Source organism: Hyperoodon ampullatus (assembly GCF_949752795.1).
Source record: "Hyperoodon ampullatus genome assembly, chromosome: 18".
NCBI classification, from domain to species: Eukaryota; Metazoa; Chordata; class Mammalia; order Artiodactyla; family Ziphiidae; genus Hyperoodon; species Hyperoodon ampullatus.
In genome coordinates this window covers 59,493,994-59,521,641 of record NC_136931.1, presented here as the reverse complement: position 1 = coordinate 59,521,641, position 27,648 = coordinate 59,493,994, and the positions used below count along the sequence as shown (strand labels likewise).

General features: G+C 51.2%; 1 protein-coding gene across 1 annotated transcript; it reads right to left on the bottom strand.

Moving 5' to 3' along the window:
• Positions 1-311: 311 nt before the first annotated feature.
• Positions 312-24,194, bottom strand: BRSK1 (BR serine/threonine kinase 1; the record flags this gene model as incomplete). The annotated part of the gene is made up of 19 exons (XM_079723034.1): positions 24,044-24,194; positions 22,470-22,564; positions 22,296-22,381; positions 20,162-20,302; positions 17,753-17,869; positions 17,637-17,670; positions 17,483-17,551; positions 15,921-16,067; positions 15,419-15,450; positions 14,910-15,080; positions 14,296-14,393; positions 13,923-14,082; positions 13,635-13,695; positions 12,816-13,182; positions 12,302-12,350; positions 12,084-12,207; positions 11,171-11,369; positions 1,970-2,059; positions 312-469 (listed from the first exon to the last, which is right to left on the bottom strand). The coding sequence occupies exons 1-19, from the start codon at positions 24,177-24,179 to the stop codon at positions 312-314; spliced, it is 2,334 nt and encodes a 777-aa protein (XP_079579160.1). The 5' UTR covers positions 24,180-24,194.
• Positions 24,195-27,648: the final 3,454 nt, after the last annotated feature.

The window sequence follows — 27,648 nt, the reverse complement described above, 5'->3', positions numbered from 1 at the left end:
TGTCTGTCCGGATCTGCTAAGCCACCCCAACCAGACCCCATCCCTCCCCCACCCCACCCCGCAGAGAGATTGATCAATAAATAAAATAATAAATTAAATCAATAAATAAAATAGAAACAGCTCCCCCCCCAGTCCCCCCAGAACCACCCCCATTGGGCACGGCCCCCTGAGCCCTATCCCTGCAGGGCAAGGCCGGGTTTGTTGTGTCTCCCCCCTCCCTACGTACTCCTTGGGCCCTATTTACAGATTCACAGTTGGGGGGCAGGGAAGGGGGGTGGAGGGGGCGCCCCTCCTTCCCCGGCCCCCTGGGGTCAGGGTAGGGGGGTCCCGTTGGTGGCCAGGAGCTTCTTGTCCTTAGGGGGGCCTCGGCGGGGAGAGCTGGTCAGCTCTGGCTCTGGGCGGCCGGGCGGGGGCTGCAGGCTTCGGGGCGGGGTCCCGGCAGGCCGGGTCTGGGTGCCATTCTTCTCGTCTGTGGGGGAGGAAGCGATCTGGCTTCAGGAACCCCAGGGGTACCGAGCCCAGGGATGTGCTCCAGCAGGGGAGGTGGCTGCCAGGGGTCACACACGCCAGCAACCAGGCCTGGCTTCCCTAGACCAACAAGGCACATGGCCCAGGCGCCCCCAAACCTAAGGCTTTGGAAGCCAGGCCACGCCCCAGTGAGACCTGGCAGGCCCAGCTCAGGAGACATCCTCAGAGACTCTGGTTACAGCACCGTCTGAGTCCCCCGATCATGGCCAAAGGGCCCCATTACTTTCCACTGGTTGTTAATGGGGCCCAGTGGAGCCCACAGCAGATTGTTTGGGGGTCTCGGGCTCTCCCAGCTGGGCCTGCATGACTGCGGTTAGCTTTCTGTGGGGCCTCACTGCCCCGGACTAGGGGACTGCGGTGGCAGTGCTGGTTGCCAGTAGCCATGCAGTAGTTTCTGTAGGACCCAAAATAGTACCTGTAGCAGAGGCCAGCCCCTTAAGAGACACTGATTGCTGGAGGCCTTGTTGCCATAGCCACCAATGGGGCTCCCCCTCTTTGGGGCAGACCCAGAGGTTCCCCATTGCCCCACTCCCCTTATAAGGCATGTGGCTCGGGCCCTGGGTGACTGTGCGTCCTACATCTTTGAATGCATGCCCTTTTAGGAACTCTGGCTGTCAAGGCCAGCTTTCCTTGGCAATCGGGTCTGGAGAGGTTCAGGGGGCCTTCCTCACTTCTGGTTGCCCTGGGGAACCAGAATGACAGAAGGTGGAGTTTCTCCAGCTCCCTGCTACTGAGGCCCTCCCTCCAGGTGCCTTGCTGTTAGCTTGCTTAGCCCATGCGGGACCTCTGATCTCCAGGACTGTATGATAATAACTTGTTGTTTGAACTATGCAGTTTGTTGTTTGTGACCCTGGCCTCGCTGATCCCTGTTTGCTAGGGAATTCTGCTCCCGATGACCGGGGCTGGTGGGTGAAGGGAAGTCCCTTCCCCCTGGAGCACAGACCTCGCCCGCTCCTGGGGGGACGCCCAAGTCCTTGAAAGCCAGGCCCAGCAGGGCCAGAAGAGTCTGAGCATCTGCAGAGAGGATGACCAACTTGTCCCGGTTTTAGCACTGAAACTCCTGCATCCCAGGGACCTCTCCATCCTGAGCAAACCAGGATGGCCGGCCACCCTCCTCCAGAACACAGTCCAGGAGCCTCTGTTAGCGGAAAGCTCCGCTACCTCCAAGACAGAGATGGGTCATCCCCTTGGGGATCCCTGGAGGTTCCCTCCCTGGTGAGGCCTTCTCAGGCTCAGGATGGCCTGGTTCCCTCGGAGCTCAGGCCCCAGCCTCTCTGGGAACCTGCTCCCAGCATTGCAGGTAGGACCTAAGGGCGACAGCAGGTGGGCCCTGTTGCCCCACAGCTGAAGCCTCGCCAGTAACACCCCCCCCCCCCCCCGCAGCACCTGGCCGCCAGGAAGTCTCCCCTCCGCCCCATGGGTGCCCCAAGGTGCCTCCCACCTGCCAGGGCCTGCACGGAGGGCTGGTCATGAGTGCTCAGCAGCTGAGCCTGGATGGTCTCTACAACCCGCTTGAACCGACGGCTGGGACCTGGAAGGGGCAGGGAAACAGACTGATGAAACAAAATCCATATTTTACAACAAGACGAGAAACTTCAAACGCAACAATTTTCTCTGCCAGTTTGGGCCTCCTCCCTCCCCTTTAGTGTGTGCTGTGCATCTGCATTAACCACACCTGCTTAGGAGGTAACCTTCTTAATCTTGTCAGGGGCCACGAAGACCCATGACCCACTACTCGCTTTGTACCTGGATTGTGTAAACTGTCAAAATAACACGCCATTTAATGTACAGCCCTCTGTCTCAAAAATTTATGTAACTGTGGTTTGACCTCTGATGGCAGAACAGTCTCGGAGCTTTCTGAGCGGCTGTTCCTGGGTTATAATCCTCACTGTGGCTTGAATAGTTTTCCACTTTTTTCTTAGATTGACCGATTAATTTTTTCGTTGCTGTGCATGGCATAGCCGGCAGGATATGAGAGACACCCACCAGAGGGCACCTGGAGTCTACCGGAACCGACGCTAAGTACCAGCATGGGCCCATTGGGCCCCCCCCAGCTTCTCGGTACTCCTCAGGTGTTCTGACGAGTTTTCCTGATAGCTGGATCTCATTGTTTGAGTGATGATTCTGAAAATTTTATTCGAGCTGTTTTCACTCAAGACTTGGAGTCTTAAGGGGCACCGGTGTATTCCCTAGGCAGGACCGGGGGGTCTGGGCAAGAGGCCCAGGGAAACATTAGGTGGCTGGGTTTTTGTTAAATTTGGCTTGAACGGAAGACTTCCCTGGTAGTCCAGTGTTTAAGACTCCTTGGCTTCCACTGCAAGGGGGCGCGGGTTAGATCCCTGGTTGGGGAACTAAGATCCCGCATGCCGCCCGCCCCCCGTGAGGCCAAAAAATAAAAAATAAAATAAAATAAAGAAATCTGGCTTGAATTGAAAAAAAAAACAAGTTGCTATGCGGTCTGAACAAAACTTTTGCTAGTGAAATGAGAGACTGAATTATTCAGCTCTTAAGCAAAAGGGAGACCCACCATAACCATTAAGTAAATACTGCTCGTGGAGGTGTGAGGGGGGATGGGCAACAGAGGCTGACAACCTAGAACTCCGAGCACCTGTGATGGTTTTAGGCTGTTGCAGGGAGAAACTGAGACAGGTAAAAGAGTCGAAGTAACCCACGGGTAACTCCTTGGGGAGCTAGACTCAGATGCAGTGCACATGCAATCCACCACACTGCCCTCAGAAAGTTGTTTAGATCATATTTCACATCTGAATTAGGCTATTAGACATTAGGCTGAATTAGACATTAATAATGGGAAATTGTGCCTCAAAGGCCAAACATCTCCCGTTCAGACAGCCACCAATGGGAATACCAGCTGCGCTTATGTATGTTTGCAACTACTTAATTGGAATTAAAGGAAATCTGTCCTGAAATGGCCGAGATAGGTTTCTTTTCGTTTTTTTAAAAAATATATTTATTTATTTATTTGGCTGCACTGGGTGTTAGTTGCAACACGTGGGATCTTTTAGTTGTGGCATGCGGACTCTTAGTTGCGGCATGTTCTAGTTCTCTGACCAGGGATCAAACCCGGGTCCCGTGCATTGGGAGCACAGAGTCTTAGCCACTAGACCACCAGGGAAGTCCCCAAGATGGGCTCCTTTAAGCACCCCAAAACTGATTTTTCATGCACAGTTAAACCCTGCAGTCTCCTGGACCTCTGTCCGCAGGGTCTACTGGAAACGACAGTAGTTAAGAGTTTTTCTCTTTTTTAAAATTAGGTTAGCAGGGGAAAATATTTGTAGCGCTAGCTTCTAGGATCTTTTGAATTGGGAAAACTTCTAAACTGTAAAATTTTAGAGACCTCTCATCTTATTTTCCTATTTTCATTCATACTTAGAATTTTGAAAGTCTTCAAAATTCCAAAATAGCCTCATTGAGGGACTTCTCTGGTGGTCCAGTGGTGAGGACTCAGCACTTTCACTGCAGGGGCCCGGGGTTCGATCCCTGGTCATCCCTGTTCGGGGATCCCGCAAGCTGTATGATGTGGCCAAAAAAAAAAGGTCTCTGAAAGATTTGTTGCAGAAGGCTAATGAAAGATCAATGATATAAAAGGTGACTAAAGCTTTATGCTCCCCCTATCCTCCTTTATTTTAGTACTCATTCTAATAATCCTGTCTGAAGTGCCTGTCCACTCTGACGATGCCATTAAATGGTTACCTTTAGAAATGGGACCACCTGAGGCTGTAGGTGAGCCTCTTCAGATCAAAGGCCTAACTGACTGGCCACAGTTAAACAATTTCTTAAAACCCAGGGAGGATGCTCAAAAGTGTTTGTAAATGGATTACCAAGATGGGAGGCCACCAGTATGACTAAACTGACCACAGCTGAAATTTGGAGCCTGATAGGAATATGGGGGGTGGGGGGTGTCTTCTCACCTAAGCTAAACGAGGGAAAGTAAAACATTCCAACATAGGTGAATGGGTATGTCAGTCCATTGATCAAACACTGAGGTGGCCACCCAATTCTTTAGGAATTAAGAACTGTCCTTGTTTTACAAATCTAGTCTTTACAGGACCAGAGGTGCGGCTCCAGAAACAATCCAAAACCCACCAATCCTTTTACCACTCCCAAAACCTTCCCTCTTTATCTTAAGAGGCTTGTTAAGTATTGGAGAAAAAAAAAATTCTGGCCTTAAGAGAACAAAGTCCTTCTAGGAGAACTTGCCTTTCTCCTCCTATGCCATTGATATGCAAATATTCTACCTGGTCTCCTCCAGGAACTCTTAATTCCACCATCTTTTTAAAATGCAAATTTCAGGAAAGGTAACTCTTATAAAAAGAAAGAACAAAAGGGAGACAGGTAATTTGAATCCAACCTGTTTTGTAACTGATTCATAGCTGACATTCTGGAATGGAAACTGTGGGGTGTCTGTCTGTGTGTTTGTATGTATCTGTATACGTGTGTTGAAAACGTGTTATTGCCAAAATTAGTTTGTAAGTGGAAATTACACTTACAAGGAAAGGAAATTAGGCACTTTATATAAATTCTCAGAAATAGAAAAAAACGAACCCCAATGACTTTCAGATTTGCGTGAACTGGGAAATATTGAGTATAGCATTAGTATCTGGTACTAAATTTAGCTGAAGCTTGTTGCATTAAGACAGACATGTCTTTAGAGTCATCAGCGTTAAGTGTAATATTTTTATTGTACCTAGGTTTACTAGAAATGAAATAAATGAGATATTATTCCTGTTACAAAGTTTGTCAGCAAGAAAAATAACTAGATGTGATGAAACTTTTCAGTAAATAAAATAGATGTAAATGAGATAAGCACTTTTAGGTAAACTCTTTAGGAAAAATTATGTTTTGGGAATGTCTATCTAAAGTAGTCTCGCCAGATTTTGATAACTTGAAACTTCATGGAGTTTTGCTAAACTAAGTTAAACTACAGGAATCCATTGAATATCCAGATCCTTTCTAAATAAGATACTGGAACAGTAATTACTGAATATATGCTTCCTTTTACAGAGAAACTAAAGGTAATTAGGACTATTAATAAATATGGTTGGGCTTCCCTGGTGGCGCAGTGGTTGGGAGTCCGCCTGCCGTTGCAGGGGACACGGGTTCGTGCCCTGGTCCGGGAAGATCCCACATGCCGCGGAGCGGGTGGGCCCGTGAGCCATGGCCGCTGAGCCTGCGCATCCGGAGCCTGTGCTCCACAACGGGAGAGGCCCGCATACCGCAAACAAACAAACAAACAAATAAATAAATATGGTTGATGCCACACTAAGACATTTTCTGTGGGAAAAAACCCACTTTTTCTAGAAACTATAAACAGTATTTATAAGTTTGCTAACCTATGGGATGCTAATGTAAAAGTTCATACTTGCTTACTACTTAGTTTGTGCTAGAAACTAAGTTTTAAGGTTAAGAATTATGCATATGTAACTAAAGCTACCAAAATAAACGTTTCAGTATGCAAGAAAAGTGGCAGGTATGTTTTCAGTAAAAGACAGTATAAAGAAGGGAAATACCTTTTGTTAAGGGAAAAGAAACCCCGAGGAAAAAGTTCCGTGCATGTTCAGGATTGGCTAAGATTAAATTGAATTTAATTAAGTAAATGAATTATTTATTTATTTATTTATTTATGGCCACACCGTGCGGCTTGTGGAATCTTAGTTCCCTGACTAGGGATCAAACCCAGGCCCTCAGCAGTGGAAGCACCGAGTCCTAACCACTGGACTGCCAGGGAATTCCCGTAAATGAATTTTGGTATTAAAGTGTTACAAAACCTGAATTTGGTTTTCTCTCTATTAAGAGGACAAAGTTTTCTGAAAATATTGATCTGCTTTTAAAAACAGATTGTAAAGTTTCTTTAGCTGGTAATCTGTTACAACTTTCAGTATTTGCTTTTGAAATTTTTTTTGTGACTTTGGTTAAGTGAATACGGTGACCTATGTCCTACTTGACCAATTGTTTTGAAATCTTTTTGATTTTTTTTTAATTAATTATTTTTGGCTGCATTGGGTCTTCGTTGCTGCGCACAGGCTTTCTCTAGTTGCTGCGAGCAGGAGCTACTCTTCCCTGTGGCGCGCAGGCTTCTCATTGCGGTGGCTTCTCTTTGTTGCAGAGCACAGGCTCTAGGCGAGCAGGCTTCAGTAGTTGTGGCACACGGGCTCAGCAGCTGTGGCTTGCGGGCTCTAGAGTGCAGGCTCAGTAATTGTGGTGCACGGGCTTAGATGCTCTGCGGCATATGGGATCTTCCTGGACCAGGGCTCGAACCTGTGTCCCCTGCATTGGCAGGCGGATTCTTAACCACTGCGCCACCAGGGAAGTCCTCTTTTTGATATTTTGACGAACTTTCCAAATATCAAATTCTAACCGAAGTTCTTTTGACCGCTAGCTAACTTTGGGATGCTTCAGAGAGGTCCCCTGGAGCATCTCAGAGAGAAATATTAAACTAATTAAGTTTATTTTGTATGTTAAATCACATGGGAAGCATTGTCAAATGAGAGGTTATAAAATTTCTTAGGTTGTATCACACAGACAAATGTCATTAATATATATATATTCTAGAAATTATATGGAATTCCTAAAAATCTGGTATGTCCTGTTAAAATGTTATCAATCATAATTCTAGTAATTATTTTAAAACGTATGTCACAGCAGTAACAAAGTTCATTTGTCAATCACATTGGAAACAGGTCTTTAACCTTGACTGTTAAAGTCTTTTGTCATTTATAGACAGTTATTGTTGTACTCTGATGCTTTTGCCAAAAAAAATGCTTCATCGTCAAGAAGATTCATAGAAAGGACTGTTTGACAAGTACAGGTTTCTTTTTTTTTTTTTTTTTTTTTTGCGGTACGCGGGCCTCTCACTGTTGTGGTCTCTCCCGTTGTGGAGCACAGGCTCCAGACACTCAGGCTCAGCGGCCATGGCTCACGGGCCCAGCCGCTCCGCAGCATGTGGGATCTTCCTGGACTGGGGCATGAACCCGTCTCCCCTGCTTCGGCAGGCGGACTCTCAACCACTGCACCACCAGGGAAGCCCAAGTACAGGTTTCTGATAACTATCAGATCATACTGCTGAACTGGGTAAGAAATTAAAGCATACTAATGGAAAACCTGGTGGCTTCATAAAACTGTTATGAAGATTAAGATCAAGAATTAGTCACATAGGGGGCTTCCCTGGTGGCGCAGTGGTTGAGAATCTGCCTGCCAATGCAGGGGACACGGGTTCGAGCCCTGGTCTGGGAAGATCCCACATGCCACGGAGCAACTAGGCCCGTGAGCCACAACTACTGAGCCTGCGCGTCTGTAGCCTGTGCTCCGCAAGAAGAGAGGCTGCGACAGTGAGAGCCCTGCGCACCGCGATGAAGAGTGGCCCCCGCTTGCCACAACTAGAGAAAGCCCTCGCACAGAAATGAAGACCCAACACAGCCAAAAATTTAAAAAATAAATAAATTAAAAAAAAAAAAAAAAGAATTAGTCACATAGGACTGAGAGAACTGATGAATATGGTTATAATTTGGGGGTTTTGCCTGAAATATTGCTGGTTTTTAATCTGTGTTTTCCAGATATAAGGAAACCCTTCCCCTCAACCTAATTATGACTTGACTTGCAGCAATTTGGTAAATTATTCCTTTATAAGCAGAATTGAAACATGTATCTTTTCTCTTTACCTGTTGTCTCTAGATTTTGGAAACTCTTAGGTTCCCAGCAGCTTTCTCAGGTAGATAAGGAAAGCCACCTCCTGACAGGTGCAAGAAGCCCAAAGTATTTTAGGGACCTCAAAAAGAGAGGAATTCATCCAAATACATAGATATCTCGGGTGGAATCTGTGACACATCTTTGGCATGGATTTCCTGGTCTCAAGAGGTTTTTTAAAAGTTCAATCTGAGGGACTTCCCTGGTGGTCCAGTGGTAAAGAATCCACCTTACAATGCAGGGGATGCAGGTTTGATCCCTGGTCAGGGAACTAAGATCCCACAGGCTGAGGGGCAACTAAGCCCTCGTACCACAACTACTGAGCTTGTGCGCCTCAACTAGAGAGCCTGCGTGCCACAAACTACAGAACCCACGCACTCCAGAACCCCGGGCGCCACAACTAGAGAAGAGAAAAAACCCACACGCCACAACTAGAGAGAAGCCTGTGCTCTGCAACGAAGAGCCCACGCACCGCAATGAAGGATCCCGCATGCCTTAACAAAGATCCCGCTTGCTGCAACTAAGGCCGATGCAGCCAAAAATTAAAAAAAAAAAAATAATAATAATAATAATAAATCAATCTTTAAAAAAAGTTCAATTTGAGAATGAATATATGCATATGTAAAACTCAATCACTTTGCTGTATACCTGAAACTAGCATGACATTGTAAATCAACTATACTCTTAAAAAAAATTCAATCTGAGATCCTTTATGAAAAGTTCCAGCACAGCCAATTTAAAACAGCTTATGGGGGCCTCCCTGGTGGCGCAGTGGTTGAGAGTCCGCCTGCCCACGCAGGGGATACGGGTTCGTGCCCCGGTCTGGGAGGATCCCATATGCCGTAGAGCGGCTGGGCCCGTGAGCCATGGCTGCTGAGCCTGCGCATCCGGAGCCTGTGCTCTGCAACGGGAGAGGCCACAACAGTGAGAGGCCCACGTACCGCAAAAAAAAAAAAAAAAAAAAAAAAAAAAACAGCTTATGTTTGGAATTCCCTGGCTGTCCAGTGGTTAGGATGTGAGCTTTCACTGCTGTGGACTTGGGTCCAATCCCTGGTCAGGGAACTAAGATCCCACAAGCTGTGTGGTGAGGCCAGAAAATAAGTAAGTAAGTAAATAAATAGGGGCTTCCCGGGTGGCACAGTGGTTAAGAATCCACCTGCCCATGCAGGGGACACGGGTTTAAGCCCTGGTCCGGGAAGATCCCACATGCCGCAGAGCAACTAAGCCTGTGTGTCACAACTACTGAGCTGGCGTGCCACAACTACTGAGCTGGCGTGCCACAACTACTGAAGCCCGTGTGCCTAGAGCCCATGCGCCACAGGAGAAGCCACTGCAGTGAGAAGCCCACACACCACAACGAAGAGTAGGCCCTGCCGGCCGCAACTAGAAAAAGCCCAAGTGCAGCAATGAAGACCCAATGCAGCCAAAAATAAATAAATTGAATAAATTAAGAAAAATAAATAAATAAATAAATAAAACAGTTTATGTGGTCAATTAACCAGACTTATTTTGCAAACAAATTAGTCTTAATTTGGCTATATTTGGTAGAAGTGAGAGTAATTTTAGAAAGAAAAAGATTACATTTCAGTGGATATTAAATTCTAGTTTTGTTAATTGAGGCCTATATTTACTGCCTAATAATGAACATGCACAATGCAAATGCAAGATAAAAGTGGCGTAAGTCCTAGTGGACAACTTGGAATTGACCTTTAGTCCATGCCAGACATCTTACTAGTACAACCCCCTAAAGGGAAAGAAATAACTTGGCTATTAAAACTCAACATCAAGGGACAGGATGGACTCAGGGCAAGTAAGCAACCACCTTTGCATCGAGGGACCAAATATTTGATCACCTAAGGCTTTCTGAAAGGCTGTTCCCCAATTATAATCCTCAGTTTGCCTTGAATAAAATTTTCTGTTTTTTTAGATGGACTGATTAATTTTTCCATCAGTAAGACTGACTTGGGGCTGGGGACAGGGAAGGCGCTCCCACCCTGTGGAACCAGTCCCTCCACCCAGTAAAGGACTCTTCTCCCTTGCCTCAAAATCTCCCTATTGGGGCTGGGCATAAATTCATGGTTTGCAAGTGGGACTAAGAAAGATTCGACTTAAAATAATGATGTGCGTTGTTTTCTATGTAAACGGGTTCTAGTTGAGGCCATGAAGACCCAGAAACGTAAGAAAAATAAATGGGAGGGAAAAAAATCTTAACATTGAGCAAGTTCTGCATGTTAGTCTTTAAAGAAGAAAAAAAAAAGGAGCCATAGTTCATTTTGGTGATGTAATTCCCCAGTGCCCCAGAGCAGCTTGGTTAAAAACTCTAGGAGCAAGCTCATCTCCCAGATGTGCCATGTTAAGATTGGTGGCAAGGACAACAAACAGAGGTATTCCTCATTATCCAAACTCTTGTTATCAGGACTCAGGGACCAAGTAGAATTGGAAGCAAGGCACTTCTGTGGTTTTCATCTCTTGTGCCAACTCTTGATTGGCTGTGGCTGCCTGCAGCAGAGCTCAGCAGAAAGAAGTGTTGTGATCGATTGGTGATGTCTGCTCTGGGTGTAGGAATGAGTTTTGACAGCAGAGCACCACAGTCTTAATCTAGGAAGAGTCCAGTGCTTTGAGGTCAGGAGGCCGCGGTTGAGCCCCAGCTCTGTCACAGTCTGCCATGTGACTCTGGCCAAGTCAATTTACCTCTTTAGGATGCAGTTTTCTTCTCTGTGAAACCTCAAAGGCTGCTGGGAAGCTTCAAGGAAGTAGTGCACATAAAGCACTTGGCATGTTGTGAAGGAGAGGATGTGGGGGGGGTCTGGGAGGGCAGGGCTCACAGAGTCAGCACCATCTCCTCCTCCTGCTTGCTGCCCTCCTGGGCTGCTACCCTATCTCAGCTCTTTTGAGCATCCCACACACCAGGCTGGGGGCAGCCACACCAAGGGAAACTTACCGGAGATGAGAGTAAAGGTGACAGAGTAGATGCCACCACCACCGCTGCCGTCCCGCCGGGGGGAGGGCTCTGGACCCTCAGAGGAGCTGATGTCCACCTGGAAGCGGACGGGCTTCTGGAAGACGGAGGGGCCACCACTGGCCTTGTACTCAGCCCTGAAGCTGGTCTGTGACAGCACACTATGACTCAGGCTGGGGATCTGAGAGAGGTGGGGGACAAAAGGAGGGGGTGATTTCAGCGACCTGACTCCAGGAGACAGATGAGCAGCTCTATGACCAGCTCTGCCCAAGGAACTACCAGTCCCCTCAGCCACCAGGGGGAAAGAATAACAGGAAAGGCATTGGGAGGCCCCACTGTCTGCTGGGATTTGTAGTTTTCTCTGCCTTATAAACAAGGTATCAGAGGAATGATTGAGCAACTGAATCCTGAGGTAATAAGGACTCTCATATCTGGTGCCAACCCCAGGCTCCAGAACCACATGAAACAAACTTCCTTCCTCCACAAACACTGGCTAAAGTCACATCTGTCTCAGAAACTTTAAGTCCCATGAGCCCCTAAAGCAAAAAACCACAGGACCCAGTGGACAGCCCTAGAGTCCACTGGAAAAAGTAATTCCTTTTGCCAATCTCAGACCTGGTGGTAGGGAAATGGCAACTCACTAGTCCTCGGTGGATGCTAATATGTGGGAAATTGTAATTCAGGATCCTGTTTCACCAATTCCAAGCTCCAGGGCGCAATAAACCTCTCCTGCCTCCATGCCCCCACAACGACCAAACCCAACTCGGATTGGAAAACTACAATTCTCATGAGCCCCAGGTGGAACTCAGGCCAGTGCTAAGGTGGTGAACCCCAGAGGCTGCTGGGATTTGTAGTTCTGTGGCGGCGAGGCTGCATGGGGACCCAGGACCCTTACCGACAGGAAGGCATGGACAATGTCCGCTTTGATGCTGCTGAGAGGTTTATCCTTTAGCACGAGAAATATTTGTTCTTCTTTGTCCAAGGAGATGAAGTTCCCGAACCAGGAGCGTTTTGCCAGCCTGAGTGGGAGGGGATGGTTGGAGGTGGGTCGGGAGGGGGCTAAGGGAATGAAATCCCCCCTCAGGCCCCTCTTCCCTTCCTTGTCAGACTCACTCTGGAGAGGACTCTGGCGTCAAGCTGGACATCTCCTCGGCAGTGGGGACTGGGGAGGGGAGAGCATGGTCAACATATGTCCATCATCCTGGTGTCCAGCACACAGGCCAGCAGTAGCCTCCAACCAGAGGTTCCAGACCCGAGTCTATTCACTTCCCAGCAGCTAAACCCCAAATGGCACAGGCATGATGTTCCTTCTAGGGATGGGCCCCTGGTTAGGCCACGCCTCCCGAGGTGAGGCTTGCTAGCTATGAGCCAATGGGAAGGTGAGCCAGAGCACTGAAGGGGGCGTGTCTTTCAGACGAGCTCCTCCTCCAGAGTTGGAGGCCCCGCCTCTTCTCTCCCCAACACCTGAATCTCTGCTCACAACAGCATCTTCACTGAGGATGTGTGAGTCCAGGCCGCCAGCCTCTTCCTTCCCGGGGACACAGATGTTAGACCCCAGCCCCCACCCCCATATTAGGACTCAGGAGTCCACATCCCCACCCCCTTCACCCGCAAAGGACCTCCATACCCTGCATCTTGCGCCGGTGAAAGCGTGGGGAGCCCAGGAAGCTGTTGCGGATGGAGTTGAGACGACTCCTCCAGGCGGCTCCCCCGACGCCACCGCCGGGGCTGGGGGGCGGTGTTGTCCCTGGGGTCCCAGTGGGGCTGGCCCGGGGCGTGTGCAGGGGCGAGTGCAAGGGGGTCCCCCCGGAGGAGCGTGGGGAGCCTGGGGGGCCGGGCAGGGGTGTGGAGCGGGCACTGGGGGGAGGGGGCTGCTCCCCGGCGCCCCCACCCCTGGGGCCCCGAGAAGGCAGCGTCTGCGTTTTGGAAGTCGGTGAGCCCCCACCCCGGGCCTCATCTCCAGCGGGCTCCGGTGAGAAGGAAAAGACCGGACTCTGCAGAGTGGTGGAGTCGGGTGAGAGGGTGGACTCAACTCTCAGGAGGCTCTAGGCCCACTAGCACACACTCACAGAGGTGCACCCCAAAGCATGCTGGAACTTGTAGTCCAATTATTTCCCCCAACCCCCATTGTTGTGGGGGAGGGCAGGGACTTTTTCTGTCATGCTGACTGTAAACCCGGCAGTGACTAGTACTCAGTAGGCGCTCAACTAGCTTTTGTTAACTGAATAAATGGAACCCTTCAGACACACTGAAAACGCAATCCTGTTAAGGTGGGAAATGGCCAATGGACTAAAATACTAATGAGGCCTTGGGTCTTTGGCCCTTTAGGGGCAAGGAGGCATCATCCCAAGACTTCATGGGAGTTGTAATTTCTGCTGTTTCATCTTCGCTCCACAGTGTCTTCACTCCCTTACCCCTTCTTAATCCATTTGGGACCTGGCCTTACCCTTGGGCTGCTCAGAGGGCTGGATGACAGACCAGTGGAGGCTCCACTGACACTACGGGATCTGTTTTCAGGACAGATTAAGAAAAAAAAAAAATCAGGTGGGAGGGTTTCAGAAGGCTCAGATGTCCTCTCCCTTCCACACTCGTTTGAGATGAGGAAACGAGGACCAGAGAGGGGAGGAGACTTGTCCCAATCACACAGCACCTTTGAGGTGGGTATGGGGTTAGAGCCCTGAACTCCCTCTCCACCCAGGGCTGTGGATCCCACTGGAGGGGCAGGGGTTCCCACCTCTGGCTGTGCTGGGCCATCTCCAGGGCCCGTCGGGTGGGCACCGGGGAGCCACCACCCCCGGCATCCGTGATGCTCAGGACTTCCATGGACTTCCGCTCTGGCCGCCGCTTCCCGTGACGGCTCAGCATGGGGGAATCCACACGCTTCCGGGGTGGGTCTGAGGGCCGAGAGTTTCAACCCAATCAAAAGATACACTGGTCCAGCTGTACATGGCACTCGTACAGATGGGGAAACTGAGGCTCAGAGTGGAGAGGGGTTTTGACAAGGGTCACAGAGCAAGTCAGGGAGTCTAAACGCAGAAGCTCAAGGCCTGCAGCCCTTTCTTCCCTCAGGAATCTGGGGTCTGGACTCCGAGCCTTGCCCTTCTCACCAACATCATTCCGAGGAGGTAGGTCCTGGTCCTCACAGCTGGGATACCGCTCCTTCCGATCCAAAAGCAGATAATATATCATCTTTTCTTGGTTCTCCCTATGGGGGATGGGGGGTGGGTAGGAGAGCACTGGGGTCAAAGGTCAGGCCCCAGAGATGGTCTCATCCCCTCCCTATGTCTGTGGCTCTGTGGGGCTCAGTCCACTCAGTTTCTCTGTCTACGGTTCCATTCTCCTAGGTATCAATAGGGTTGGTCCCTTTGTCTCAGTGTACATCTCAGCCTCATTTTACTCAACGTTATTAATAATTATGCTAACACCTGAGCACTTACTATATGTAAGCACTACGTGAGGCACTAAGTTGGCCTCAGCATCTATTAATACTTTTCAGCATCGTTTCTTTTTCCCACTGGTCCTACCACCCCCTCCAGGCTCCCCCTAGAACAGCTCCTCGGGGGAGCTCTGAGCCACGCCCTTTCTAGCGGCCTGGACCTCCCCATCAGGGGAGTCTGCAAGTGTGCAAGGCTCCGGCGCGCCCCCTGCCGGCTGTCGGGAGAGATGCAGCAGCTCACCCCATGTGGCCAGGGTGTTATGTGTTAGAGTGGGGGGGTCTTACTCCTCGCTGCGCAGCTCGCGATGCAGCCGCTCGCGGTCCCTGAAGCAGCCCAGTGAAGCCATGCTCTCCAGGACATCAGGGTCCAGCTCTCCGTTTGATGGCAGGCTCCGCATGGCCACCCGGCGGCCTGGGGTTGGCTCCAGGCACGGGTCCGGCTCGTGTTTCCCGCCCCTGGGGAGGAGAAGAATTGTAGCGAATCGGGCATCTCCTTCAGCGGAGACTCAGGGGTCCCGGGTCCCAGCCTGCTCCTTTCTTGGGAACCCAGGAGTCCGGGCCCCCCGGCCTCTCCCCCCTCACACCCAGGAGTCCAGGCCCAGGAGTTCGGCACCAACCTCTTCTCTACCTCTGTCTTCCTCCCCTAGGACCCAGAAGTTCGAGTCCCTAGCCCCTCCTTATTCAAGACCCTCGGCATTCCGCCCCCTAGCCGGCTCTCCTGCTTTGGGAACCCACGATATTTGGGGTCCTCTCCCTCTGCCAGGGACCCAGGTGTCCAGTTCCCCCATACTCACAGGTACCAGGGATGTTTCTGAATTTGCTCCAGCTGTGAGGGGCGTGGGTCGTAGAGGAGCAGAAGTGAGATCGTTTGAACACAGTAGGCACGCAGTGAAAGCAGACTGGGTGATGTTGGGGGTCCCTAACGTGCCCCCTCCCCTCCCCTTCCCCCAACCAAGGGCAGTACAACAGCACGACGGCTCATGTCTCCCCCTAGTGGCGGCTGTGCGGCGCATTCTGACTACTCCGGACCGGCCGAGCTACGGGTCCCGCATGCGCAGTGGCAACCTGCCCCCGCTCCGCTCCGCCTCGGAAGGGCCGGTAAGCACATGCGCACTCCCGCTGTGTGTGTGTCGGGGTAGGTGGGCAGGACCCCAGGGTCAGGGCTCGGCCAGCGATGCCCCTCCCAGCCGTCACCCCAGGGACTGACGGGCAGGTCTGGAAATCCATCCTCATGACTCCCCTAGGGATTCTGTCCCCACCACCCACTGTCCCTCCATCCCCGCCCCCCCAACTCACGCTGAGCCTTTTCTCCGGCTCCACTTCGATCATCCCCCTCAGGAGGCTCTGGCAGTCTGGAGGAATGAAGTGGGGCATGTGGAAGACGCCTCGTTTCACCTTCTCCAGCAGCTGGCGGAGGTTGTCATCGTCGAAGGGCAGAGCCCCCTGTGTGAGAAATAACAGACCCCTCACACACAGAGCTTACGAGAGCTTATTCCAGGCGAATGCCTAAGCGCCTCACACGCATTGACACATTTAGTCCTCGCCGCAAGCCCCAAGAGGTAGGGAGCTAGTACTATCTCCACTTTGCAGGTGGGGAAGCTGAGGCACGGAGCCATCCAGCAATTTGCCCAAGACCATCTAGCTCTGAGTGGTGGAGCAGGGATTTGACAATGGGCAGTCTGGCTCCAGCGCCTAAGAGGCTGGGGCCGCAGCTTGGAGGCTGTCCTTTAAAAACATGCTTCTCCCAGGGAGTTCCCTGGTGGCCTAGTGGTTAGAATTCTAGGCTTTCACTGCCATGGCCCAGGTTCAATCCCTGGTCTGGGAACTAAGATCCCACAAGTTGTGGCAAAATAAATAAATAAACAAGTAAAAATGAAAACATGCTTCTCCCTAGTTTCAGGAGGGGTAATCTTCATTCATTTTAAAAAAGTGAGCGTCCATTACAGCTCAAGGATCTAGGAGTGAACAAAGCAAGCCCTTGCCCTCCTACAGTTCACACCCCATGTGGGAGAGGCTGGTGAGGGAGCTATATAGTGATGGAGTGATTGAGGTGACACTGGAGCACAGACTAGGATGAGTGAGGCCTATGGGAATCTGGGAGTGTAGCAAGTTGAGTGGTGTGGCCCCAAAATTCATGTCTACCAGAACCTCAGAATATGACCCTGTTTACAAATAGGGTCTCTGCAGATATAATTCATTGAGGATCTGGAGGTGAAATCGTCCAGGCATTAGGGTGGGCCCTAAATCCAAGGGTGGGCCTTGAAGAGGAGGGGAAATCACAGAGAGATATCCCTCAAGGAGTTACATACACAATGACAACTCTGTTAGCTGCCAGGAAGGAGATAGCCTACCACAAGGAAATCTGACCATATGGGAGGAGTGAAGGGGGCCGGGATAGGCTTCCTGGAAGGGCGATAATTGAGCTGAGAGCTAAAAGAAGTCTAGTATTAACTAGGTGAGCAACCGGGCTGGCAGGGATGGAAGAGCAGGTGCAAAGGCCCTGTGGTAGGAGCTGGGCTGATATTCCCCAGTCTGGTTCTATTAATCATTACAGTACTGTAATCAGGATCAGTTAGTAAACAACCACTTTCCCAAGTGCTCCAAGTCCTCCTGGCTGCCCCATCCCTTTCCGGGGAACCCACCTGGGCTATCTCACAGTTCTGTGACTGAACAGTTAGCTCCAGGCACAGAGAGGGGTGCTCCCAGGATTTTGCTCTGTTGTGAATACCCCCACCTTCCTGGTACCAGTTAAATATTTGGGAAACAACCCCTGAGGTGAGGATGGAAGTAAATGTTCTATGCTTCCACCAGGCAGGACTGTTCTAGAAACGGGGCAGGAGAGGTGAGGAACGCCTTACCACAAGCAGGGCGAAGAGGATGACTCCACAGCTCCACATGTCTGCCCGGCGGCCATCGTACTTTTCCCCCTGGAAGGGAGAAGGACCAGCCATGACGTTCATCTCTCCCAGGCTCCCTCCGCTCCTCTCTCCCCTCCACCTGCCCCTCACTCACCTTAATCACCTCTGGGCATGCATAGTGAGGGGACCTGAGAGAGAGAGAGGTGGTATGAGCTTCTGGCCGGCTTCTGACCCCCTCCCTGAGGCGTAGGAGGCCGGGCCCCCACTCACCCACAGCTGGTCTCCAGGAGGCTGTCCCCCACCTGCAGGGACGCCATGCCGAAGTCCGCGATGCGGATGTTGTTTTTCTCGTCCAGAAGCAGGTTCTCAGGCTTCAGGTCTCTGTGGCTGAGACAGGATGGTGGGACTCAGGCCTCTGCCCTCTTCCCGGAAGCTAAGGCCCCATTCACTATTCTCAGAGGGGGACATGTCTGGAAACTTCTAATTAGGGACGTTTTCAAGCATGCCCCAAGGTTGGAATGAGAATATAGGAAGCCCCATGTACCCACCCACTAGCTTCACCCATTATCAATTCGGGGCAAGTCTTCTCTTATCTCTATCCCTACATATGCTCTCCTTCCCCCACTGGACGATTCTGTAGGAGACCCCACACAGTGTATCATTTTATCCACAAATATTTGAATATGTGTGAAGTGAGATATTTTGAGGTAAGCAGGCAGATGATACTGAGCTGGTTCTTAAAACATTCAAATATTTGAATACTGAATAATAAAAAAAAATACTGCCACCCCAAGCCCATCACTGGTCCCCCCCCCACCCTGGGGACAAACTCCTCAGGATGTAAGGGTTAATGTCTGGGGGAGGTGGGGCGGAAGATTCTAGTTTCTCTTGGAAGTGGTCCTTAACTGGGTCATACTTGTTAAATCTGTTGACTATCGCCCCCTGGAGGCCAGTGTTTTTAATGTCAGAGTTTAGACACTCAAAGGTGTTGACAAGTTAAATGGGCTGCCTTTTCATCACCAAGATTCACTCCCAGGTCTCAGCCCCTCCACCCTGATCCCCATCCCAGAGAGGGAGGTGTGCAAACAGATGAGGCTGAAAGATGAACTGGAGGCATCTATTTTGCACCTTAATTAATCATTAAAATGCTGCATATTGAATATCTTGTTTTGAGAGCTGAAAGCAATTCAATGAGGAAAGGAAGATCTTTTCATATGGATGTTTATGTGCAAAAAAAAAAAATGACCCTCAACCTTTACCCCACAACATATACAAAAATTAATTCAAAATGGTTCTCAGGCCTAAATGCAAGAGCTAAAACTTATACAACTTCTAGAAGAAAACACAGGAGGAAACCTTTGTGACCTTGAGCTGGGCAAATTTTTTTTTTTTTTTTTTTTTTGCGGTATGTGGGCCTCTCACTGTTGTGGCCTCTCCCGTTGCAGAGCACAGGCTCCGAACATGCAGGCCCAGCAGCCATGGCTCACGAGCCCAGCCGCTCCGTGGCATGTGGGATCCTCCCGGACCGGGGCACGAACCCGTGTCCCCTGTATCGGTAGGCAGACTCTCAACCACTGCGCCACCAGGGAAGCCCCCAATTTTTTTTTTTTTTTTTTGCTGCATCACGCGACAGGCGGGATCTTAGTTCCCCACTAGGGATTGAACCCGTGCCCCCAGCAGTGGAAGTGTGGAGTCTTAATCACTGGACTGCCAGGGAAGTCCCTGGGCAAATATTTCTTAAATAGGAAAGCAAAAGCATGAATTGTAAAAGGAAAAAAATCAACAAACTGGAATTCAACAAATGTAACACTTTTGCTTTTCACAGGATATTGTTATAAAAATGTAAAAGCATGTCACAAACTGGGAGAAATTACTTGAAAAATATACATTTGATAAAAGATTTGTTCTTAGAATAAGTAACTCTTAAGAGTTATTCCTAGAATTATCCCTTATCCTAGAATAAAGAACTCTTACAACTCAGTAACAGAAAGACAAATAACTCAATTAAAAATGGGCAAAGGATCTGAACAGATGTTTCTCCTAGGAAGATATACAAATGGCCGATAAGCACATGAAAAGATGTTCTACATCATTAGCCATCACGGAAATGCACATCAAAACCACAATGAGGGCTTCCCTAGTGGCGCAGTGGTTGAGAGTCCGCCTGTCGATGCAGGGGACACGGGTTCGTGACCCGGTCCGGGAAGATCCCACATGCCGCAGAGCGGCTGGGCCCGTGAGCCATGGCCGCTGAGCCTGCGCATCCGGAGCCTGTGCTCCGCAACGGGAGAGGCCACAACAGTGAGAGGCCCGCGTACCGCAAAAAAACCAAAAAAAAAAACCAAAAAACTACTGAAGTGTATGCTTTAAAGGGGTGAATTTTATGATGTGTGAGGGTTTTTTTGTTTTGTTTTTTGGCCGTGCCGTGGGGCTTGTGGGATCTTAGTTCCCCAACCAGGGATCGAACCCATGCCCCCTGCAGTGGAAGTGCACAGTCCTAACCAATGGACCGCCAGGGAATTCCCTATTATGTGAGACTTACATCCCAATTTTGAAAAAGGGATAAAAGATTTATTTGGGGGCTGCAGGACTCTGGCTTCCAGTCAGCCTGCTATGTGCTCCCAAGGGCCTGCCTTCTGGGCAGTGCTCATTCTGGCCTCTCTCAAGCTGCCCCCTCACCAGATGGAGTAGCTATGGCAGAAGTCCAGCGCCGACACGATCTGGCGGAAGAACTTCCGGGCCTCCTTGGGGGTCAGTCTCCCCTTCTTTACCAGGTAGTCGAACAGCTCACCTCCAGACACGTGCTCCAGAACCAGGTACCTGGGGGACATGGAGGAGGCAGAGGGCTGGGAGGGGCATGTGGAGGACCAAGGAGCCTGGTCTCCCTCTTCCAAACGCACAAGACCTCAATCCCATTGGCCCCTGGAGGCAGAGAATCCCAATTCTCATGAGTCCCTGGGAGGAGGAGGCTCCCATTCCCATTAGCCTCTGGGAAGCAGAAACTCAGTTCCCATTAGCCCTGGTCAGCATGTCAGTTTCAGGGGTCAACACTTTGACTAGTTGTCCTCAGGAGATAAGGCAATTCCATTAGCACCTGGAGGTCAGAGATCCCAATTCTCATAGGCCCCTAGGAAATAAAGCCCTGTATTTCCATCAGCCTCTGGGAAGCCAAAGTTCTCATTCTTATTAGTTTCTGGGATGCAGATAATGGAATTTTAATCTATTTTTGGATAATGATATTTGCAGTGTGTACCAAATGAACAGTCAACATCTGTGAGCTAAAGCCTACAACTCCCATCAGCCCCTGGGAGGTAAAGACTCTAATTCCCATCAGTCCTTGAGAGAAAGAGACACTAATTCCCATCAGCCTCTGGGAAGCCAAAATTCAATTCCCATCAGCCCCGGGCAGCACAGACTCCCATGTCAACTTCAGGAGTATTAATACTTTGACTCCTAGTTGTTTCAGGAGATAATGCAACTCCATTAGCACTTGGAGGAGACCCCCAATTCTCACAGGACTTTGGGAAATAAAGACCCCCACCCCAACCCCTACCTACTCCCATTACCCTCTGGGAAGCCAAGCCTCTTATTCCCATAAGCCTCTGGGATGAAGAAACTTGAATTCTCATTAACTCTTGGCAAAAACGAGTGCCTTGTGCACCAATCTAAGTCAATTTCTGTGAAGTAAAAGACTACAACTCCCTTCAGCTCCTGAGAGGTTAAAAACTCCCAACTCCCATAAGCCTCTGGGGCATAGAGACTTCTAATTCCCATCAGCCACCTGGATTCTAAACACTCCAAATCCCCTCAGGCTCTGGGAGGCTAAACCTCTAATTCCCATCAGCCCCTGGAAAACAAAAGCTCAATTTCTACGAGCTCTTGGAAAACTAAGGTTCCTCTGTGAAGCACAAACTCCCATGGGCCCTCCCTCCCCACAAGGACGGTGGAGTGAGAGTGATAGCTCCACGAATAAGGGACAATGGCCCCTCCCTGCCCCACACCTGGGGAAGCCTGGGGACTACAATTCCCATGAGCACCTGGGGCTGGCCAGCTTCCTTCCTAGGGAAATCCACCCTAGCATCTGATGGGTGCTGGAGTTGGTTCATCCTGGGGACTGCCTGGTGGGGGCAGGGGGTTGTCCCCTCTCTCGCTGCCCAGTCCAGCTGTCCCTTGGGTCACCAGAGTCCAGACAAAGGTCTATTGTCTGGAGTCCGGACAGCTGGACCCTACCCCCAATCCTAAGGCGGGTAATCAACTTTGAGATGCAGACTTAGAACTCCCAGGAGACCATTGTTGGGGTGTCCAGTCATAGCACCCAGAGTTATGCTGGGGGATGAAGGGAGCCTCCAATGCTCCAGAGAGGGGGTTTGGGAAGAGGCCTGGGGCTTTGCTAGGCCCCATTGCCCTAGCATATAGGAAAGGGATCTGCCCTTAGCAAGTTGGGTCTGGCTGAGGGCATCAAGATGATCCAGTATCGAGTGTTCCCTGCAGCGCAACAGGGCGAGGGACTGGGGCTGGAGAGGAAGGGGGAGGATCAGCCTGTGTCCCTCACTCGGGATGGCTCAGGCTTAGCTGTCCTGTTGCTGGCGCACAATCGGCCCGTAGCGTCAGGCCAGCTCAGTGTGGGAACAAGGAGTGTTATGAGTGTGTGGCGGGGGCTGTCCTTGTGCAGTAAGGAAGGGACTGGGCCTTCAGTGGCCCAGCCAGGAGAGCTCAAGTTTCCCCAGGCCCCTCCATGCCTTGTTTCTGGAAATGTCCCCCCCTAGGAACTTGGGGAGAGCGCATGGGGGGCTGGGTGTCTATAAATACCTACAAATATTTCTTGTTCTCGTAGACGTCGTGGAGCTTGAGGACATGTGGGTGCTCAATGAGCTTCAGGATGGCAATCTCTCGCTCCACCTGGGGGAAAAGGAATGGAGGTCAGCCTTGCCTCCCTCCCTGCCCCCAGCCCCAAAGGGTCCCCTCTTCCCCCAGCGCACAGACACACCTTCATCAGCACCGACTCGGACAGCTTCTCCCGGTTCACGATCTTGATGGCAACCTTCTGGCCCGTGATGCAGTGGACCCCGAGTTTAACCAGACCTGGGGGATCGGGATTGAAAATGTGGGGTGTGCTCCTAGGGCATTCTCCCCGCCTCTGGCTCCTAAGCCCCCCTTGCCACCCCGTTTCCTCTTTCTTCCCCTGCTGGCTGTTTAACAGTGGCCTGAATCACTCTCACCTGAACGCCTGGGGGCTGACAGCCGCCGTTCCCACCAAACGCAATTCTCTTCCGGCTCCCTGTTGCCCAATTCTGTTCCTTCTGATTGTCCCTCCACCTACCTGCCTCCCCCTCCCTCCACAGCTACCCTCATCTTAAGTTCCTCTCTCCACATAGTCTAGCCTCACTGAATCTCTGTAGTTTTGTCTCCTCCAATCTGCCTCCTTCAAACAAACCTCTCTCTCTCTCAACCCATCACTTCCTTGAATTTTTTGCCCTTTAATCTTCTGGAGACACCATGTCTCTCAAGGAATATAATCTTATGATTGCCCCCTTCCCAGACCATCCTCCTCCACCTCCTCTCAAACCGACCTCTCAATCCCCTTCTTTGACCTTCTTTTAATAGCAGCTGTAGCTGGAAGCATGCACACCCCAAGGGTATCCCCACTCCCCAAGGGTAAGCCCCAAAGCCACAGATCCAGGAGTCCAAGCTCCCAGCCCCTCTTCCCTCAGACTCCCAAGTCCAGGTCCATGGCCCCTTCCTCCCCCATAACTCAGGAATTCAGGTCAGCAACACCTTCACACTTTTTGCACTAGGATATGGAGTCTGATCCTCTCCCAGCCCTGACCCTCAGCTTCATAGAGATCCTGGACCCAATCCTGAACCTCGTACCCAGAACACAGGTGTTCAGCTCCTGTCTTACGCCCACCCACCTCCCACCTGGCAGGAAAGAGGTTACAGAGGTTTAGGAGCAGTGAAAGATGACCCCCCCAATCCACAGCCACTCCTGAGGGATTTGCCACTTGCATCCACCTTTCCACCTCTCCATTCCTGGCCCCCACACTGAGCCAGCATGCTGGAGAAGGGGCAGAGTGCTGTAGACCTCATCGCCCCAGCGTCAGTCCCCCGGTAACCCCAACAGAGGCCCTCCTAGGCCAGAGGACAGTGCAGAGAGAAGCAGCTTCCTGAGGCGCACCCCCATCCCAGCACCTCACCCCGGCCTGCGGCTGTACTGCACCAAGGACCTCAGCTCCCGGCCCAGACCCTGGCTGCAGGCCGAGGTCCCTTTCCCACTGTGGTCTCGGACCCCCCCCACCTCTGTCCCCAAAGGGTGGGAGCCTCTGGGCCCCAGTACCTCCTCCCAGGAGTCCAGGCCCCCAGCTTCCTTCTCCCCAGGACCCCAGAGTCTGAGCCCTCACCCCCTCCATCCTAGACACCCGGCAGTCTGGACCCCAAGTCCCTTCTCTGTGAGGGACTCAGGGGTCTGAGCGGCCAGCCCTTGCCCTTTGAATACCCGTGAGTCCCGCCCTCTGCCCCCATCTCCCCTCGCCCCCGCGCCAGGTGTCCCCTCCCCTGACTCACCTGTCTGTCCTTTGCCCAGAGTCTTCTCCAGCCGATAGGGGCCCACATATTGGGCGTGCTGGGGTGGGTGTGGGTGTGCGTGCGGGAGGTGGTAGGCAGGGGAGCCCCCGCCCCCCTCCTTGCCCCCGGACGACATGATGCCCTTGGTCCCGGCCCGACCGGCCCCCCGGCCGCCCCCCCTGCGGCCGGTCGCCCCGTCCCTCCGGTGGGGGCCGGCGACCGCTCCGTCCCGGCCCCCCCGGCTGCCCCCCACCTCTCCGGGGGTCCCCAGGGGGCTGGGCTGGGCCCCCCCCAGTCGGCGGGCCGCGGAGCTCGGGGAGGGGGGGCTGGCCCGGGGGGGTCAGGCCCCGGGAGTCAGCATGGCCCGGGGGGGCTGCGCGGCCCCCCCTCCCCAGCCCGACCCTGGCCGGCCCCCCCCTTCCTGCGCCTCCCCCCGCCGGGGGGGTCTGAGGTGCGGGCCGGCGGATGCTGCAGGCCGAGGTCCCCCCCGCCCCCCCACGCGCCCTCTCTCCTCCGCCTCCTCCTCCTCTCCGCCTCCCCCCCGCCACCTCGTCCTTTCTCTCCCGCACGCTGACATCACCATCCGGGGACTCCGGGCCCTTCCCCAAAGTTAACCCTTTCGGAGGGGGGAGGGAGGAGCGGGGGCAGGGGGCGGGCCTGGGAGCTGGAGGGATGGAGAGGAAGTGGGAGGATGCTGGGAGGGATGGAGGGATGCAGGAGAGACGATGGAGGGACAGAGATGCGGAGCAAACAGGCAGGGGCTGAGGTGGAGCTACACAAAGGGAGATGAAGTCTGACAGGCGTCAGGGAAAGAGACAGATGGCAAGGGAGATGGAGACCACCAGAAACAGGGATGGGGCAAGAGAGGGAGATGGGGGAACACGCAGGCAGCCAGAGACAGGCAGAGACAGGAGAGATGGGGGGTGGTGGTCAGAGAGACAGCGAGATGAAGAAAGGGAGAGAAGGTGATGGGGAGAGACAGAGATGGAGAAAACCAGAGATAGAAATGGAGAGAGACCGAGATGAAGGGAAAGAGAGTTGGAGAGACAGGGAGTAGGTGGTGGGGGATAGAGGCAGAGAGATATGGAGAGACAGATGGGAAGAGAGAAGAACAGAGAAAACAGAGCCAGAGATGGGGAGAGACCCAGAGTAATGGAGGGGAGACCACAGAGAGACAGCAGTGGAGACACAGAGAGATGGGGGAGAGAAATTAACAAAAATAGAGGGATGGGGGCAGAGAGGGGCAAGATGTAAAGGTAAGGCACAGGGGAAGGTGGCAGGGGAAGGATGGAGGGTCAGAGAGCGGGAGGAAAGGGGAGAGAGAGATGGAAAGGGACCGAGGGGGAGGAACAAAACAGAGAAACAGGTGGAGGGAGGAGTGGAGAGAGACAGAGAGATGGAGAAAGAGAGACTGGCAAAGAGAGATAGAGGTGGGGACCACAAAAGATGGGGGATACATACAGGTGAAGGGCTAGATGCTGGGGGGAGATGGGACAGATTGGACGGGCAGAGAAAAAGGGAGACAGAAGCAGAGAGAGGGAAAGCATTTGGGGAATTGCTGATCCAAGGCTCATCTCTGTTCCCCCAGACCCCCAAGCTGTCCACCCAGGCCTCCGTTCCCCACTAGCATCAGGACCCTGTATCCACCCACAGCCCAGGGTGCCGGTTTTTAGATCATCTTGGATCCATACCTCCATTTAGGATCCACGATCCTCCTACAGAGAAACTTCCAGAACCCCTTGAGGTCCCTGTGTGTTTTTAGGCCCCTGTCTATTCTCTGTGCCCACCATTGGATCCCGTAGATCTTCATGTGGGCTCCAGTATAATCATATGTCCCACTATAGCTCATCCATAGACCTGTGCACAGCTAGATTTCCACGTGATCCAGGATTCTCCTGTATCAGACACCCAAAGGTGTTAGGCACCCATTTAATTTCCAAATCACCTATAGAGTGTACCCATGAACCTTAAGTCTCCTAGTCAACCACTTTCATTCTGTGAATCTATACTCAGTGCCAAATCTAAGCCAGATACAGTTCCCAGTTTGAGGGTACAGCAGGGAACCAAATCAACAAAGATCCCTGTCCTATGGAGCCCTCACTGCAGTGGATGAGGCCAGAGATAAACAAGATAAACAATCAAAATATATGGTATGTTGGGAAGTCCCTGGTGGTCCAGTGGTTAGGACTCCGTGCTTCCACTGCAGGGGGCACGGGTTCGATCCCTGTTAGGGGAACTAGGATCCCACAAGCCTCGCAGCCAAAAAACAAAACAAAGAAAACAAAACCAAAAAGAGCACAAAATATATGGTATGTTACAGAGTCGTGATCAGTGATAAAGAGGAAACTAAAGGAGGGAATGGGGACAGGAAATGTTTGTTGAGTAATTTTCTATATGATTTTTAAAAAAATATTTATTTATTTATTTATTTATTTAGGCTGTGCTGGGTCTTAGTTGCGGCATGCAGGATCTTTGTTGCGGCATGCGGACTCTTAGTTGTAGCATGCATGCGGACTCAGTTGCAGCATGCATGCAGAATCTTGTTTCCCGACCAGGGATTGAACCTGGGCCCCCTGCATTGGGAGCATGGAGTCTTACCCACCAGACCACCAGGGAAGTCCCTTTATATGATTTTCACTACCGTGCCAAGAAAGGCCTCCTCAGTGAAGGCACACTGTAGAAAAATGAGGGTCAGAGCCATGTAGATAAAGTGCCAGGAGCCTTCCAGGCAGAGGAAACAGCAGTGCAAAGGCCCTGTGGCAGGAGTGTGCCCAGTGTGTTATGGGAAGATTGAAGGAGCCAGTGTAGCTGGAGGGGACCAGTGAGAGGAAATGAGGTGAGGAAGGAGATCAAATAGGGCCTTAGATGCAGGGTGACCAGGGAACTCCCTGGTGGTCCAGTGGTTAGAACTCGGCACTTTCACTGCTGGGGCCTGGGTTCGATCCCTGGTCAGGGAACTAAGATCCTGTAAGTCACGTGGCCACAAAAAAAAAAAAAAAAAAAAAGCAGGGTGACCACATGTCCTGGTTTATGTCTGTGATTCTGTAATTATTAATAGGGTCTGTTTTCACTCTCAAGTGTCTTGCTGTGGATGGAAAATTATATGATCATCCTTCCTACAGGTCATTGTAAAAGTTACGTCTTTTAGAGGGTACCTGGGGAATTTTCATCTAGGCTACCATTATATTAAACATATGTTCATATGTGTAATGTTATATACAATTACATGTTATATGTACATATATATTATATGGCATTATGTATAATAATATATGTAAATAGTATTATAGATAGATGGACTTGTACATATGTGTACATAGGTATATTAGGCTGAACAACGGGCCCCCAAAGATGTCCACATCCTAATTCTCAGAACCTGTGAATATGTCACTTACATGGCAAAATGGACTTTGCAGATGTGATTGAACTGAAAATCTTAGGTGGGGAGGTTGTCCTGGTCATTTGGGTGGGCCCTAAATGTAATCACAAGAGTTCTTATGAGGGAGAGGCATGAGAATCAGAGTCAGAGGAGGAGATGGGATAAGGAAAGAAACAGTAGCCAAAAAGATGCAGCCACAATCCAAAGAAATTGGGCAGCCTCTAGA